This window comes from Eulemur rufifrons, chromosome 6 (genome assembly GCF_041146395.1).
Source record: "Eulemur rufifrons isolate Redbay chromosome 6, OSU_ERuf_1, whole genome shotgun sequence".
In the NCBI taxonomy this organism is placed as follows: domain Eukaryota; kingdom Metazoa; phylum Chordata; class Mammalia; order Primates; family Lemuridae; genus Eulemur; species Eulemur rufifrons.
Genome location: NC_090988.1, coordinates 55840818 through 55857923, shown reverse-complemented (window position 1 = coordinate 55857923; position 17106 = coordinate 55840818). Strand labels below are relative to the sequence as shown.

The following is a 17106-nucleotide window of genomic DNA, read 5'->3' as shown; positions in this document are numbered from 1 at the left end:
TAGCCTCTTAACAACAACAGGAGCAGCTCTGTGGTTGTTTTCCCTGCTCCAGACTCAGGGCTGTGATAAGGTTGGCAAACTCTTAACAAGGCCCTCCAGGCATGGTAGAGCTCAAGTCTCCCCACAAAGTCCAGAAGATTTATATTATATTTTATGTTCATATTATTTTGAGGTGTCTGAAATGTGTTTTTGTTTCTTATAGAATTAAGAAAAGAATAATAAAGTTTATTTTTATGAATCTATCTAAGAGAGTACCTATCAAAATAAATTCTGTCAGGCTTCATATACATGTAAGCAATATTTAAACAGAAATAGTATTTTCTTATGCACAAAATCTTATTGAATTAGTCTTACAAACTTCTAAAATAGTCACCGGTTTGAGTCATAGATAATGACGTTCAAGTCTCAATGAATCTATTCTGTTAGATTTCAACAAAGGATAAATACTTTAGGAAAATCATTCCCATCATGTAAATGGATACAGGTATCTCAGTGTATGCCTGCACCTTTGTTTTTTTCTGCTTCCTATACTTAGTTTGCCTTGAAGTAAAATTGATTATAATTCTTTAAGCCACTCCTATGAGTTTCCTCACTACCTTTTTGCCTAACACATCTATATATCTATCTTCTATGATATAGATGGTATTCAACATTCTCTAGGAAATCTGCCTGGCTGAGCCTTGGCCAACAAATCAGTTACTTTGTGCATTGATAGATTCATTTGGAAACAGTGCATAACACTCTCCCTCATCAGGGTGCTGTGATTATCAAATAAGATAGTATGTAAAGAGATCTGGCACTGTGTCTTTTACTTAGTTGATAGTCCATAAACACTAGTTCTCTTATTCTCTAACATTTAATGTTCTTGAACACCTCCTATAGCTGCACAGTACTATTAAATTTCTGATTAAATTTAATTTCATAACAATGGTAAGAGAATACGGAGCATCACATAGCTCTCATATGGAAGAGCTTTCACCCCTAGTCTTTCTTCAACAATAGCACCAGCCCCATACTCTTATGTACACATTTATATTCTTAATTCTGAATTTTTTAATTTTATGATTCCTTTTTTATTTTTCTGATTCATATTTTATTTTAATAAAATGTATTTAATAAAATGCACATTAATTTAATGTATTCTCCCCAGGTATTCTCTTATTATTTAATGACTATAGTTTGCTTCTCTCCTACTAGGCTCATGGAGGCCACTCCTAATTCTTAAACTGGAATGTTAAATTAATTTAATGAACTTAAAGGCATTAAAAACCCATGGTCTATTTCTGTTCAAAAGTGTCATTTAAAAATGTAATTAGTAATGTTCCCTGCCTTCAGCTGTTATATGCCTTAAATATATAGTTACAGGACAGAACATCAAACAATTCTTATGGATGCTGCACTTTCTATACTAGGCAAAAGACAATTTGGTACATGGAAGGAAAGCATTCTCTGTGAGCGGGGAAATCTTTTTTTGTCCAATCCAAATCACACATAAAACATAATAAATAAATAAATAAATCTTTATTATCCTGGTCATAATTGAGCTTTTACAGAACAGATTCTTCCTCCCTCATATTGGTCAACCCTAACCTTCTGCAGTAATCTTGGTCTGAACAAATATCTGGATGATCTTTCTTCGTATTTCCTTGGTCTTCACAGTGTAGACTATGGGGTTCAGCACAGGGGGTACAAGAAGGTAGGCATTTGCCATGAGGGTATGAGTCAGTGGTGACAAGTGCTTTCCAAAACGATGAATGACAGTCACCCCAATGAGCGGCACGTAGAAGATGAGTACAGCACAAATGTGTGAAACACAGGTGTTGAGTGCCTTCAGCCGGCCCTCCCCTGAGGCTATAGCCATCACTGTTCGGAGAATGAAAATATAGGAGAGGAGGATGGAGAGGGAGTCAGAACCCTTGGTGAAGATGACTGCAATGAGGCCATAGAGACTGTTGACACGGGTGCTGGCACAGGCAAGGCGCATGACGTCTTGGTGGAGGCAGAAGGAGTGGGACAAGATGTTAGAGCGGTAGAAGGGGAGCCGCTTGATAAGGAAAGGCACAGGGAAGACAACACAGACTGCCCTGGACAAGACGACCACCCCTGTTTTGCAGACCACACCATTGGTTAGGATGGTGCTGTACCTGAGGGGGCTCCAGATTGCCACAACCCGATCAAAGGCCATCGCCACCAGCACACCAGACTCGATGGCTGAGAAGGTGTGGATGAAATACATCTGAACAAGACAGGCATCAAAAGCAATGGACTTGTAATTGAACCAGAATATGCCTAGCATAGAGGGCAAAGTACAAAGGGCAAGTCCCATGTCTGCCAACGCCAGCATGCACAGAAAGTAGTACATGGGGATGTGCAGGGACGATTCAGACTTGATGGTAGAGATGATGACAGCATTGCCAAAGAGAGCAATGACATATATAGCACCCAGCGGGAATGCCATCCAGTAATACTTTTGCTCAAGCCCTGGGATTCCAGTTAAGACAAAGTAAAGATGTTGGAAGTGGGAGTGGTTATTATCTGCCATGATGTCAGTGTGAAGTCGGCATGGGAAGGGAGCTTGTGGGATCCTGATGAGTGGCTTCCTAAAAATACAGTGACAGAGCTTAACAATATGTTGGACTCTGACTTCCCAAAGGGTGGGGCCATTCTATTTCCACACGCGTGTGCATGTAAGCAGGTGGCAAAGTGTAAGAGAGGACGAAATCCCTGAAATTATTACTCCACGCTGTGTGCTGATGAGAAGGTTTCCACTGACCAGGGGGAAAATTACTCACCCAAGTAAAAATAAGCAATACTTAGTTTAAAGTACACAGTGTAGTACCAACCCATTAGGTAAAACATCTTCTGCCTCTCCTGTCCTTTCTTCTCTCTTTCTAATCAATATCTTACAAGTTGTTGAGTCAGAGGCTGAGGACATAATAACACAGTTAATATAAATATAAGAGTCAATATAAAATATGAATTATTTGATTACCCACAGAGGATGCCATCCCCACCCATCATATGCCCTATACCCAGGACTCTCATGAAGGTGACAGATCATGTATGGAGGGCGGGGGTGGAAATACCCAGAGCATGTGCCCATGCCTCTGTTTGAGCAGGGTGCTTTTTCACTCTCCCTGAGGCTGGATGTAGCCTTAGAATCATTCGCAACCACAGAACCACAGACAGCCACTTGAATCATGTAAAATGAAATGTGCTTAGGGGGGAAAAGACTGCATAAGTGTGATGTATCTGCCCTTTGGCTCCCACAAGTTATGTGACTTTGTTATAGATCCTAGATTGAAGGAGCAGGTAGAAAATAAAATAAATTATGTAATCTCTCTATTGCAGAAATAGCAGAAACAAAAAACAAACTTTCATTTACTATAAGCAGCAGGAGAACTTCCAGGTTTCTAGACATTCTAGGACACTTGGGAATACTACAATCAGATTGGGACTGGTCTTAAAAAGCTAATTTTACCCTTCATCACACTGGGACTTATGATGGGCAGTGAGGACCTGAGGAAACAGGGGTAAAAACCCTCCTGATGTAGAGATTAACTGTAAACACCCCTCACCAGGTGGTAAGGGCACAAATTCTTCTCTCAAGAGGACCATTCCCAAACTTCAATCATTGTAGGTTCTGCAGAAAGGATTTTAAAGACTCAATGTCTAGCCAACATAGAGATATGCATGCAGTTTTCTATAGGTGACAGTTACCTTCTGCCTACTTTAGTTCCAGTGATCTGGATCCTCCTACCTGCAAAGACAATGCCTTCACTATGAAGTATCAGATACCTACCCACCGCTTAGAAAGGGGTCACCTATATGCCTTTATGTTAAAGAAGGTGGTTGACTTCACATCTTTCCATTAAAGCAGATGGGAGGGAGAAAGATGACAACACAGAGGACATAGGTGCTTGGGTTGGGGACTGAAGGGCAAAGAAGAAAAGGGAAACAGAAGGGAGTGACTGGAAGTCAATTAGAGACTTCAGTAATGATATCTGAGCATACTGTCTCCACAGACAAACCTTATCCTCTGGTTTTACTCTAAAACTTACCTGGTTGCTGAGAGGAACCCTAGCAAAAAGATTCTTAAGCAGCACGAGGCTTACCGGGAAAAATCATCATCATCACCCCTTGAGGACTTTTATGCCCTGAGCCTCTCCAGCATTCCTCTCCTTACTGTGCCATGGGGAGTTTCACAGATCCACAAACAGGGTTATTCCCAGGGGTTCAAGACCCAGGAGGTCTTTCCAGGGCTGTAAAACCACACCCTAGATTCTCATTTCTGGGAAATGAGATAGTGTTGTGGAGGCTATTAGAAAAGTGTGTGTGTGAGTGTGTGTGTGTGTGTGTGTGTGTGTGTCTGAGAGGTTGGGAAGTTCCAGAGGCTACCTACTATTCAATTAGTCTCTTAGCCATCTCACTGTTTCTATACCCCGAGTACATGATACTTGCCTTGTTTTTCTCAAAACACAAGAAAAGTAACAACAACAACAGCGAAACTCAAGGAAAAGTGATTCTATGATTTTCCCGTTCAACAGGAATTCTAAAGTTGAAACAATTCCCTGATAAATAAATTTCTTCTGATATTTCACCTTCATTCTTAATCTTCAATGTCATAAATCATGCCCTGTGTAAAAGGAAAGCAAAAATTCCTTCAGGAAGTCATTAACCATTGTCCCAATTAATCAAGAGGTAATAAATATGCCACAATATCTAATTATCACCTTCAGAAGCTACTGTTCCCACCTGTCCTAGCAATAATAATAATAGCAGCAGCAATAATATCTTATATTAATGCTGAGCTTTATTAGTTATAATTACTACATTCATCTCATAATATAATCATTATAACATAAATCCTCCTAAATGTAATCCTGTGAAGTGGACATGGTAATTATCGTTGTCATTGTTCAGAAGAGAACAGAGAATCTCACATTGGAAATTGTCCCAGATTCCTGATGTAATTGTAAGAATTAGATTGTAGCAATTACTTAGCATAGAAATAAAAGAGCAAGGCCTCCTCGCTGTCCTAGGCATGTTCTGGACTTCCTGGATCTTGAAGGTCACCATGGCTAGGTAAGGAAGAAATGCTCATATAAAATGAGGCTCATAATCTAAGCTCTCTTATTCACTTACCATTCATCCACATGGTCCCGGAGTAATTTAATATTAATGCAGATTATGCTTCTAATGCCATAGTATCTCATAATGTTGAATTCCTTAAGTTAAATAAAATTCATCCCTATATCCCATAATCACTCCTTCGGTACTATTTCAGATAATCAACATGTGGAACTGCTCTACTTGCAATATCTTAACCTCTATCTCTCACTGCTTATAATAAATGTGTTAGGTTCCTTGAATGCCTTAATAATTTGAAGTTTATCCAAGGGATGGGGAATGAACAATGGAAAAATTCTGCAGAAGAAAGTAAAATGATCAGATATATTCCTTAAAAGAGGAGGAAGCAATGGAGAATAGGAGACACATTGAGGTTAACACAGCATAAATGAAGGTCGAGACAACAGGATAGAAGGACAAGCTGTGCTATCAATAGCATCATAGAGAATTAGCAGAACTTGGTAAATATTTAATGCTTGGTCAGAAAATATAACTTTGTAATTTCTGTCCAGATAGATAGAAGGATGGTGGTGTCGCATACAAATGTAGAAACATATTTGGTCTGAGAGGCAAAAGGAGTCACTTTTCCTCCACTCTTAATTGCTTTGAAAGGTTCCCATTAAATGGTCTTCTTGCTTCCATTTTTGTCTGTCAAAGTCCATTCTTACTCTGCATAGCAGGTGGAAGCAACTTTCTAAAATCAGAAATCACATCTTTACACCCCTCTGCTTTTAAAACACCCTGATGTCTTCTCATGTACTTAGAATAAAAATTTCTAGCCATGTCTCATGACAGTACATAGCAGAGTCCTGCAAATACCTCCAATTACTTCTTATTATAATTTTTCCCTCCTTTCTTTAACTCCAAGTACATTGGTCACCTTCCTGTTCCTCATAAACACCAAGCTTAGTCTTGTCACACTGTCTGGGTACTGCCTTGAAACACATTTTTTTCTATATCTCTGCATAGCTAGTTCATTATCAGTATTTAAGTCTTAGCTTAAATATTACCTGTCCAGATATGTTATCATTTCTATAAAATTCAGCCACTCTCTGTTTATTATCCTTTGACCCTTTCTGTTTATTTCATAGACCTTATATAGAGCCATCTGAAATTATCATCATTGTTTACTCATTTATTTTCTGTCACTCTCTTCTGGAATGTTAGACCCACAAAAAAGTCTCATCTTTCTTTTTTACTACTGCAACTTAGAACAATACCTGGCATATAGCAGGTGCTCAGAAATGATCTGTTGAGTGAAACCTATTTTAGACAGCAAAGGGAGGAAACTAGAAAACTGATATTGGTGAGCAAATACTGTAAATAATAGGAGTTAGGCATTGTGCTAAACACTCCGTTAACTTTATATAGAGCTCTTTTTACTGATTAGGAAACTGAAGCTCATCAATGTGGAGTAGCTTGTCTATAGTCTTATAGCAAGAAAGTAGCGAAGTGGATATTTTCACCAAGACTGGTCTACATCTGAATTCCACAGCACCATACTATGGCCTCCTGAAATATAATATCAAACAACACACTTGTTGATAGGAGAAAAGGCAGCAGCTAGGGATAGTTTAATTCTGTCCCTCCCTCTAACCTATTAGGACAGATTTATTTCTCACATTAATAAATTACCAACCTGGATGTCAAGGACACCATAGAACAGATAGATACGGGTGCCCTATTGGAGGAGAGAAAGCCTTGGGTCCCAGGGTGATGAAAGGATAGGGAATGGTACATAGAAAAAAATAGAGAGCCTAAGACAGGACCTGAATATGGGATTGTGGAGGTTCTGAGCAGATACTGCTGTTGAAACTGCAAGGGGGTTTCAGTCTAGGTACAGTTACTCATCGCACGAACGTCCAATGATTGAGACAACAAGGATTGCCAAGGAAAAAAGGAATTTTTAGTAGCTGTCAGGAAACTGGAAGAAGCTGCCTCAAATCCATCTCCCCAACTAAGGGACATCAAGGGCTTTTAAAGAAGGGGCCATGTGCCTTGGACAGGTCTTGATGTCTATGGTACATTGGGAGCAGGTTGTCAGGGGTGGTGAATCTCGTCAGGAAGTCTGCCCAGGGACCTTGATAATTTTAGCTCCTTTGTCGTGCAGAAAATCCACCATTTTGTGGAAAGAACTTGAAAAGTCAAGTAGTTAGTTAAGGGAGAAGTTTATAGCGAGGTCATTGATATTTGTTCAATGGGGAGCCAGTTACACTAAGGCCAGATTTATCAATGTCCACTGCCCCATTAACCATGGGGCTAAATATCAGTTGGTAAGTTTGAGGGCAACCTCCAGGTCTAATAGATAACACCAGCTGGAATTGTCTAGAAGGAAGTGGGAGGAGGGAAACAGTAACTTGAGTCCAGGAGACATTTGGCTGTACCCTGGGGATAGAAAGATTAATGGACCATCTCCTGAAAGGGAGTCTGGAAGTGACAGGGACGAGCCAGGATAAACCCGTGACCTGGGATCTGGTTGCCCAGATCTGCTGCAGGGATTACAGGAACAAAAACACTCCCCAGAAAGGTCTGAAGGAGGGGAGGAGCAGTGCATGGCATGGCGCACAATGAATGCCCAAGCTGTTGACAGAGATTTGGGCCGATTATATCCAGGGTGTGACAAAAAAAAAACCCACAAGCTGGGAAGGCGAGTGGGGGTGTCTGGTGATACTTGGTCCATCAGAAAATAGGGTATTTATTAAGAAAAAGACATGGAAGGAAAAATGTGAAAGTGCAAAGTACAAGGAAGAGAGACAAAGAAAGACTCAAAACGAGTGGGCCAGAAGAGTGAGGGGCTCTTCACTCTTTAGCTAGCTGACGCATTTCCAAGAGATTTGACTGTATGTAACAGTGTGCACATGTGGCCAGATATGGGGATTAAATCCTAACAAAGATAAGAGCTCATTCTGAAGCCCAGGTAGTCCTTGAGTTATTTCAGGACAAAGCCTGAGTGTGCAAAGCGAAGTGACTAAGTGATTCCTACAGAGGTGAAGCCTGTGACCTTAGTGTCATTAACACCATGTATTATCCTACTAAGCTGATGGCAATTAGTCAAAACAAAGATAAACATCAAAACCAGAAAGTGTCTCTGAGGACTGAGCTGGATCACCCTCTGGGGCTTATTATCTGAACAAAGGCTGGGGAGGGGTTGTAGTAATGGCCCAAGAGCAGACAGGTCACCGCATGACAGATCATTAGGGTCTACCAGGTCTCTGAATTCAAGACTAGTGTGGAGTGGAGCGGGACCTGTTTCATGGGCTGTAAGAGCAGAACTGGGTGCTAGAGATGGAGAGATTTTTCCATTCCTGGTGCAGTTCAAAGGTCATCATGGACCTCCTTCTTCTGGGCAGAAAAATAGGCTTTTAACTATTCTCATTGAGGTTCCCCCATGGGGCTCTGGCAACAAGAGGCTGGACACCTATGCTCAACTTTCCTGTACCCCACACCCCACCCACACTCCCAGACATGGTACAACCAGGTAACATAAGGAATACAGCCGAGGCAATTCACTGCAACACCGAAGTGTGTAAGAGTCGCTGGGAGAAACCAGGTGTGGTGAGTGAACTGCACAAAGGGAGAAACAGGTGTGGGATAGGACACTAAGACTGGGAGTGAGAGCGATAAAATAAACAGGGAGAGGGTAGGACATGGGGAGATGAAGCAGAAAAGAGAGGAAAGAGCAGGGAGAAACGGGTGGCAATTCCTGTTTCTGAGCCTGTAAAGAAAGAAAGGAGAAAGGACAAAGAATCTGAAACTTCTCAGGAAGTTACTTCAACTTCTGAAAAGTGAAAACGTAGACTGAGGCTGAGGGACTAGGATGGAGAGATAAGAAATAAGAAAAGAGGTAAGAAAAGCACAGTGCCTTTCGCAGAAGGTAGAGAGATGTGAAGCTCGGTATCTGAGCAATGGGAGGATTCTTTGTTTCAGCAGGCTCTTCAAAACAACTCATGGCATTCACCACACTCACTTCAGGTATAAAGGATAGATGTTAATGTAGTTATAGAAATGAAAAATATAAAAGACAGTATTTGTCTGCAAATAGCTCACAATATAGCAGGAAGGCATAGAAAGAGTTATAATAGTGAGCTAAGTTATGCGATAATAATGCGCAAAGTTTAATCAGTGAGTAGAATAGGAAGTGATTCATTTGAAGGGGAGTAATATATTGGAAGGCTTGTGGGAGCTGGTACCATGAATTATAGTAAGAATAAATTAGTTCCTGAGATGGAAAATGGAGAGAAGGCAGACATTACCACAGGTGCAAAGGCAAGAGCTATGAAGCAGCATGCAGTATTTGCGATTGTGTAAAAGACTAATACAACTAGAAATAAAGGACTCTATAATTTAATACCATACTTTAGAGCTAGGAAGTCATTTGGAGAAGATTTTGCTGATCAACTTTATGCTGAGAGATGTCTCAAAATTGTGTAGTATAGTTCTAAACTTACTGGTGACCAGAGATTCTGGGTGGTGCTAAGACTTGGGAAATCTTGCAAATTCAATGGTGGTATCTTCTGTCCCTTATATATGGTCTGACTTTCAACCTACCCTGCCCCAGTGATAATCTGCTGGAGTCCTCATCCCTATGCTCTTCAGGGCAAGGACGAATTCCATAGGAATTTTTGTAAAGACAAGTATGAGAAATCATCTGAATATAGGGAGCAGCAGAACTGACTATTGCCTTATATTCAACCCACAAAGATTTGAAACTGAAAATATTGGAGATTATTATCTAAATTGAGGACCTATAAAAAATAAATAAATAAATAGATTGAGGACCTATAACTTACCTAATAATGTTTCTTCACTACAGTAATTTATTTCTCAATTCTAGATGCTGTGCTTGTTTTTCTTTTGTTGTTGTCATTGTTATTTTTTTGGTCTCTCTATACATAGGTCTCTTACCATATCCATATTTTATAATATACCTGATTTGATCTTTTACTTTATTAGTTAATTTATCCATGGGATATACCACCTTTCTCCAGCAAACTGCTTGGTGCTCAGCACTGAAGATACCTCTCTTAGCACATTCAGGGTTAAGGCAGAGACAAATGGGGATCTCTCAAGATACAGATGGGGCAACAATTGGCTTGGTGTTGAGTCCACCCTCCTAGCCATTTCTTCCTACTCTGGTTTATCCCTGTGGCCCAACTCCTGGAGATGCTGTACATTTTCTCACATTTCCCATTTCTTAAACCTATTCTGATACCGCAGCATTTATCTGCAACCAAAGACCCTGTCTGACCCACACTCTTCAATGCTGGTCTGGTGATACTAGGGAAAATTTTGAAGAGGACCCTGATAGTCAGGACAGGGTCTGAATACAAGTGTAAAGTGATCAAATTTGTTCATAATATCTGCCATCTCCATGTGGCTGCTCAGACTTCTCCATTTCACCAGCATCCAATCACCCTTATAACTAAATATCCCACGTTCCATCCCTTTAATAATCTTAGTGGGAACCAATCTGGTAATGAACAAAAATATTTGTAAATGTCTTTTGGTGACCATGTCCCCACTTATGATTTTGAATCCAAAAAAATAAATCTATAGAAAGGAAGATTGCAACAAGAGAAAGAATTATTTGTCTTTGCAGTAATCTACCAAATATTTGGAGTAAAATAAGAATGATCTAACAGTATGTGTGATGTGAGATGTGATCACAAGAGCTATGTTCATGATCACCTTCTTTTCTAATGTGTATAACTGCATGTATGTGTGCTTCACATTGAAGGGCTACTTGTGAATGTGCGTGTATGTGAAGGAATAGGACTTATTCATTGCCTGCATGCATGTGTTTGTGGAAAAATGATTGAGTCTTTGCTATTATCTGTCTGCAATTGTGTGATGTAACAAGAAATTGTTTAAATGTTATAAAGTTTGCTATGTTTTTATCTAAATATAATAATATTTTTCTCTTCACATCCAGTCTTGGTTTTATTTAGAATTTATTTTCAATGCATACTACAAGACTGAGATCTAAATTAAATTTTAAAAAATGCAGCAGGTCTTAAAATTTATCTTTGCCCCATAGATTTTAAATGACACATATATAATTTCTATATAACAAAAATCTATTTCTGGATTTTTGAGTCTATCTGTGACAATATCACATGGTTCTAATTTCTTTAGAATTACCGTGAGATTTGGTATTTATAATAATACATACCAAGAAGTGGGATTGCTGATAAGATGGTAGTTTTGTTTTTAATTTTTTGAGGAATTTCCATACTGCTCTCTATAATGACTATACCAATTTAGATTCCCATTGACAATGTATAAGGGTTCCCTTTCTCCAAATCCTCACCAATACTTGTTTACTTTGGGGTTTGATTGTTCTTTGTTTTGTAACTATTTAAGGTACAAGCTGTTATTGATTCGAGACCTTTATTTCTTATATAGATATCTTGAGCTATAAATTTCCCTCAAAGGCCTGCTGTAGCTGTATACCATAGTTTTGATATTATGTATTATACTTCACATTAGTTTAAAATAGATTTCAGTTTTCCTGATTATTTCTTCTTTAACTCATTGGTTATTTAGACGTGTGTTGTCTAAAGCCCAGATTTCTCAGTGTTGTGGTGCTCTAATTTAATTCTGTTTTAGCCAGAAACATGCTTTGTGTGATTTCAATATTTTAAAATTTATTAAGGTTTATTTTGTCTCCCAGCCTATAGTCTCTCATACAGAAGTTCCTGTATGAGTTTGAAAAAAAATGTACATTCTAATGTTGTTGTGGACAGTATTGTATAAATGTCATTTTTGATTCACAGTGTTTTTCAGAATTTCTATTTCCTTGCTGATTTTTTGTATAATTATCAATTATTAAGATTGTAATATTGAAATCTCTAACTTTTTTTGTTGAATTGCCTATTTCTCTTTTTAATTTTGCCATCTTGTTTCATGTGCTTTAGGGATCTATTTTTATTTATATATGCTTTTATAATTGTTATATCTTCTTGATATTGACCATTTTTCATTATGAAATGTCCTGCTTTGTCTCATAATATTTCCTGTCTTGAAATATATTTAGTCTGTTATTGATATAGCCACTCCATTTCTCATATGGTTTTTTGCAGAGTGTATATTTTTCCATCTTTTATGTTCATCCTATTTATGCCTTTGAATCTAAGGTGTGTCTCTTCTATATAGAATATGGTTATAACTTGCTTTTTTATTCTGCATGACAATGTGTGCTTTTTGTATGGTGTGTTTAGTCCATCCACTTTGCGATTACAGATATGATTGAAATCCCACCTGCCATTTGGCTATTTGTTTTCTATTAGTCTTGTGTCTTTTCTGTTCCTCCGTTCTTCCATTGACTTCGTTTGTGTTAAATAAGTGTTTCTGATGAACCATTTTAATGCATCTCTTGATTATATTTTTACTTTTGTTAACTATTTTATTTGTGGTTGCTCTATAGATTAACATGTACATTAACATATAATTTTCTTCCAAATAATATTAACCTAACTCTAGTAAAATTTGAAAATTTTATTTCAATATATTTCCATTCTCCCCTTTTTTATATAATTATAATACATACATATACACATATTATATATATTATTAGCCCAACACTACAGCATGTTTCTTCACATAATATATGTCTTTCAAGGAAATTTAAAGAACATTAAGAAAAGCACATCTAGAGTCCTTTACATTTACCCACATATTCACTATGTCCAGTACTCTTCATTCCTTCCTGTAAATTCTACTTACCATCTGGTTTTATTTCCTTTCAGCCAGAACTTCGTGTTAAATCCTCAGCTAGTCTGCTGCTAGCAGACATAGTGCCCCCAAGAGGACCACAATGTCAGGGCAGTAGAACTGCTGGCCCTCCCTATCTACTTGCCACCAAAATTGGCATGCTCACTGACAATGCTCAGAATAAAGGATGCTGCCCCAGGCAGCCAGAACAAAGCTGTTGGCTCTCCCTGTTCCAGCACTGTAGACAAAGCTAGAGGCATTGGGGGTGAGGACAGGAGCCCCAGGTCAGAATGCCAAAAGTGTAGTTTTAATACACAGGTTGATATCCTTGGTGGATTTCCAGAGTGCTGAAGTGGATGCTAGTGATAGGTGGCCAGCTTTGCAGATGCTTCTCAGGATTTGTCAGCCTCCTCGCTCCATCACACCAGACACGAATATCTGTTTCTATTTATTCCTTTCTTAACATTTTCTGTGGGATCAATTAAGCTTTTTGTTACATTTATTTTCCTTTTTCAGTTTGAAAATTATTGCATAGTATTTAAATTTTTTAATTTCATGTTTTAGGACATATAGATTTAGAATTGTGTAATAAATGTGTAAAGTTAATTTATATCTATGTCATTCTCCTGACAACACAAGTTTTTATTTTGTTTTTCCTTAGATTTCTATTTTCATGGTCATTTTTGTCTGGAATTTCCAACTTTTTGGGGGGCTTTTCGCTAAGGGAAGGAGATAAGACTATCTTGTATGCCTAGTCCTTCTTGTTGAAATTTTAAATATAATAATATCGTATGTGAGAAGAGGCTACTTCTGAGGCTTTCATTCTGGAAAATTAATGAGTGGTGCCGCCATCAACTGATTTAGGGAACCAAGATGTGTCCCACTGATTTTACTACTGTTGTAGTTTTCCCTTCACTGTTTCCTAAATGAGGACTCTGGGAGAGGTTTCAAGAGGCATTTGTTAAGATCTGTTTTGGATTATTTATTTACAATGCGTGGGACATCCAAGTAGAGATTTCCAGAGTGAGATGAATATGGAATGGTCTAAGGAAATATATTTGTGATTCATCAATTTTCAGAGTTTAGTTGAAGTCATGAAAATAGATAAGACCACTGATGAAAAAGAAGAAGACCAAGTAAAGATTCTTCAAAAGTACCAATGTAAAACTTGTAGGGACACAGAAAGGTGAACAAAAAGTGAAATTCTAAGAAGTAGAATTAAAAAAGAAAAGTAAAAAATGACTCATAGCACCCAAAGCTCATTAAGAAATAACTCAAGCTTGGAAAAAATGAGTGTCTCTTGATTTAGGAAAAAAAGCATAATTGGTGACTTAATAAAAGCAGTTTAAGCATACCAAAATGTGAATGTATTTAGGCAGCACAGAAGTCACATTGTCTGAAATTGGGAGGAGAAAAAAATGGATACAAAGTATAGAACCTCTTTTCAAGAGTTTGTCACTAAGGGGGGAGATAAATTAGAAAAACACTACAGGGAGAGGCAGGCGTACACAAAAATGGGAAAACAATTTACAGAAAGAAACAGAGCCACAGAGCTTTGAGGACAGCTACAGAAAAAGCTCCGAGGCAAGGGATGAATACTTCATAGACTATCAAATGAATGTGTGTGTAAGGAGGAAGTGTGTCTGTGTAGGACTGTGTGAGTCAGGAGAGGGAAGACACAGGCTAAGCATCATGCAAATTTGACACAAAATTAAATAAATCTTTCTAATCAGTTTTCATGTTCCACAGTTCAAAGCAGAATCCTGAACTATGTCAACAATCCCCTCCCTGGAAACCCCCAATAGCAGCACGTCAATGACCCCCACCTTCTTGCTGGTGGCCATGCCAGGCCTGTCAGCTGCACCCTCCTGGTGGGCTTTGCCCCTCCTTGCTGTCTACCTGCTCTCTGTCCTGGGCAACAGTACCGTCCTCTGGATCATTGCTCTGGAACCTGCCCTGCGCCGCCCAATGCACTTCTTCCTCTGCTTGCTTAGTGTGTCTGACGTTGGCTTGGCCACAGCCTTGATGCCTACACTGCTGGGCCTCGCCCTTGCTGATGCACACACTGTGCCTGCCTCAGCCTGCCTTCTACAGATGTTCTTTGTCCACGTCTTTTCTGTCATGGAGTCCTCTGTCTTGCTCGCCATGGCCATCGATCGGGCCCTGGCCATTTGCCGCCCTCTCCACTACCCAGCACTCCTGACCAACAGCGTCATCAGCAAGATCAGCCTGGCTATTGTTTTCCGATGCCTGAGTCTCCATCTGCCCCTGCCATTCCTCCTCGCCCACATGCCTTACTGCCACCCACAGGTCCTGACACATTCTTATTGCTTGCACCCCGATGTGGCTCGTTTGGCTTGCCAGGGAGCTTGGGGTGCACTCTACAGCTTCTTTGTGGTCCTGTCAGCCATGGGACTGGATCCCCTGCTTATTTTCCTCACCTATGGCCTGATTGGCAGAGCTTTGCAAGGTGTGGGGTCCAAGGAAGATCGCTGGAAGGCTGGGCAAACCTGCGCTGCCCACCTCTCTGCTGTGCTCCTCTTCTACATCCCCATGATCCTCCTGGCTCTCATTAACCGCCTGAACCTGCCAATCCCTCAGCATGCCCATACTCTTCTCTCCTATGTCCACTTCCTGCTTCCTCCACTGATGAACCCTGTGCTCTACAGTGTCAAAATGAAGGAGATAAGAGAGAGAATACTCAAGAGGTTACAGCCCGGGAAGGTGGATTGTAGTCAGTGAGGAGGATGTCCCTCACGTTTGGAGCCACTGAGCTCCCAATAGAAAAGTTTCTATGGCTGAGGACTCAGTTCACCAGGCATGAAATGGTCATGCAAGCACACATAAGGGCGGGTACATGGATGTATCTGCCTGTCCCTAGTAGTGTGCAGGTGTATAGCAATGAAAAGTGACAAGCCCCAGGGGATGGAGGTGATCCACCCACTGTTACACTACGTGTCAATGGCATAGAAAGGGCCAGAGTCCAGACGTTGTCACAGCCATTTAAGTGTGTGGCTGTTGCTTTATTGCAGTTAATTCCGTCACTATATCTGTACCTGAATAATAAGAAAGCTGAGGAGTTAAACAGCTACATGGCAAAGGAAAGAGAAGACAGAAATATTCCACTAGTTTTGGACTCTCATAAGAAGTAGGAATTCTGACCGGTCCTTAGGGATTAGATAAAGGAAGACCATGCAAATAGTCACTCACTTAGGCTCCTCATACCACGAGCTGAGCTGGCTAACTCTGATCAGGCCAGGAAAAAAAAGAGGGAAAGTAATATTTTTTCATCGTTTAGTTTTCAAATGTTAGTATTAAATATGTATGCTTGTTTCATGTTCCCAACACAAAAAAATGATAAATGTTTGAGATGATGGATATGCTAATTACCTTGATCTGGTTGCTAAACATTATATGTATAGAAGTATCACTATGTATCTTATGAATCTGTACAATTATTATTTGTCCATTAAATAAATTAAATTTTAAAAATTTCACATAATTCACAAAAATAGAATAAATAACAGATACCTTAAATTATCTCATCAAAATATAACTACAATTATGTTTTTTAGTGAACACTTATAAATATAATGTTTCATATAAATGGAATCTTACATGTGGTGTATGGAATTATCGATCTCAATTCTTTACTTCCTAGTGGTGGTATTACACAGCCACAGCCACATCATGAGGGTCAGAGTGTGCAGATTGTATTTACCTTCACTCTGAATTTGAGCTTAGACACATGATTTTCTCTGGTCAATGTAGTGCTCATAACTCGTTTTGGTCAATAGGATGCTAGTGTATGTGGTAAGAGCAGGAGCTTAATTGTGATTTTACAATGGGGTCTGAATTCTTATACTAGGGTAGTTCCTGCCTAGGAGGTACTTCCCCTTCAACCTGGTTTCCAGATCGAGATATATGGTGCAGACCTAAGCCAAATCCACACCTTGGAGCCAGTCCCTGGTGCCCGGAGAACTGAAGCAGAGCCACAAAGTCAAAGCAGCCTAGATCAAGAGGACTTCTGTCAATCTAATGACCAGCAAGCATCACAACAAATGCTGTAGCTGTAAGCCACCGAGATTTTGTGGTCTGTATGCAGCAAAAGTGGACTAACACAGTATAATTAGTCTTTATCTTATAAACATGGTTAATTTCCTAATGTTTTTTATTTATGCCAATACAATTATTAGTGCATGTATATGAGGAACTTGCCTCATTTGTAGCACAATGGTCGAACAACTTTCTATATGTCTTTCT

At 39.4% G+C, this 17106-nt stretch overlaps 2 protein-coding genes across 2 annotated transcripts; one reads left to right on the top strand and one right to left on the bottom strand.

The window, feature by feature from the left end:
- Positions 1-1585: 1585 nt before the first annotated feature.
- Positions 1586-2542, bottom strand: LOC138384073 (olfactory receptor 51H1-like). Its single transcript, XM_069469340.1, has one exon. It carries the CDS (start codon positions 2540-2542, stop codon positions 1586-1588), a length of 957 nt encoding a protein of 318 aa, XP_069325441.1.
- A 12071-nt stretch (positions 2543-14613) lies between these two features.
- Positions 14614-15585, top strand: OR51S1 (olfactory receptor family 51 subfamily S member 1). The gene has a single exon (XM_069469339.1). It carries the CDS (start codon positions 14614-14616, stop codon positions 15583-15585), a length of 972 nt encoding a protein of 323 aa, XP_069325440.1.
- The last annotated feature ends 1521 nt before the right edge of the window (positions 15586-17106 follow it).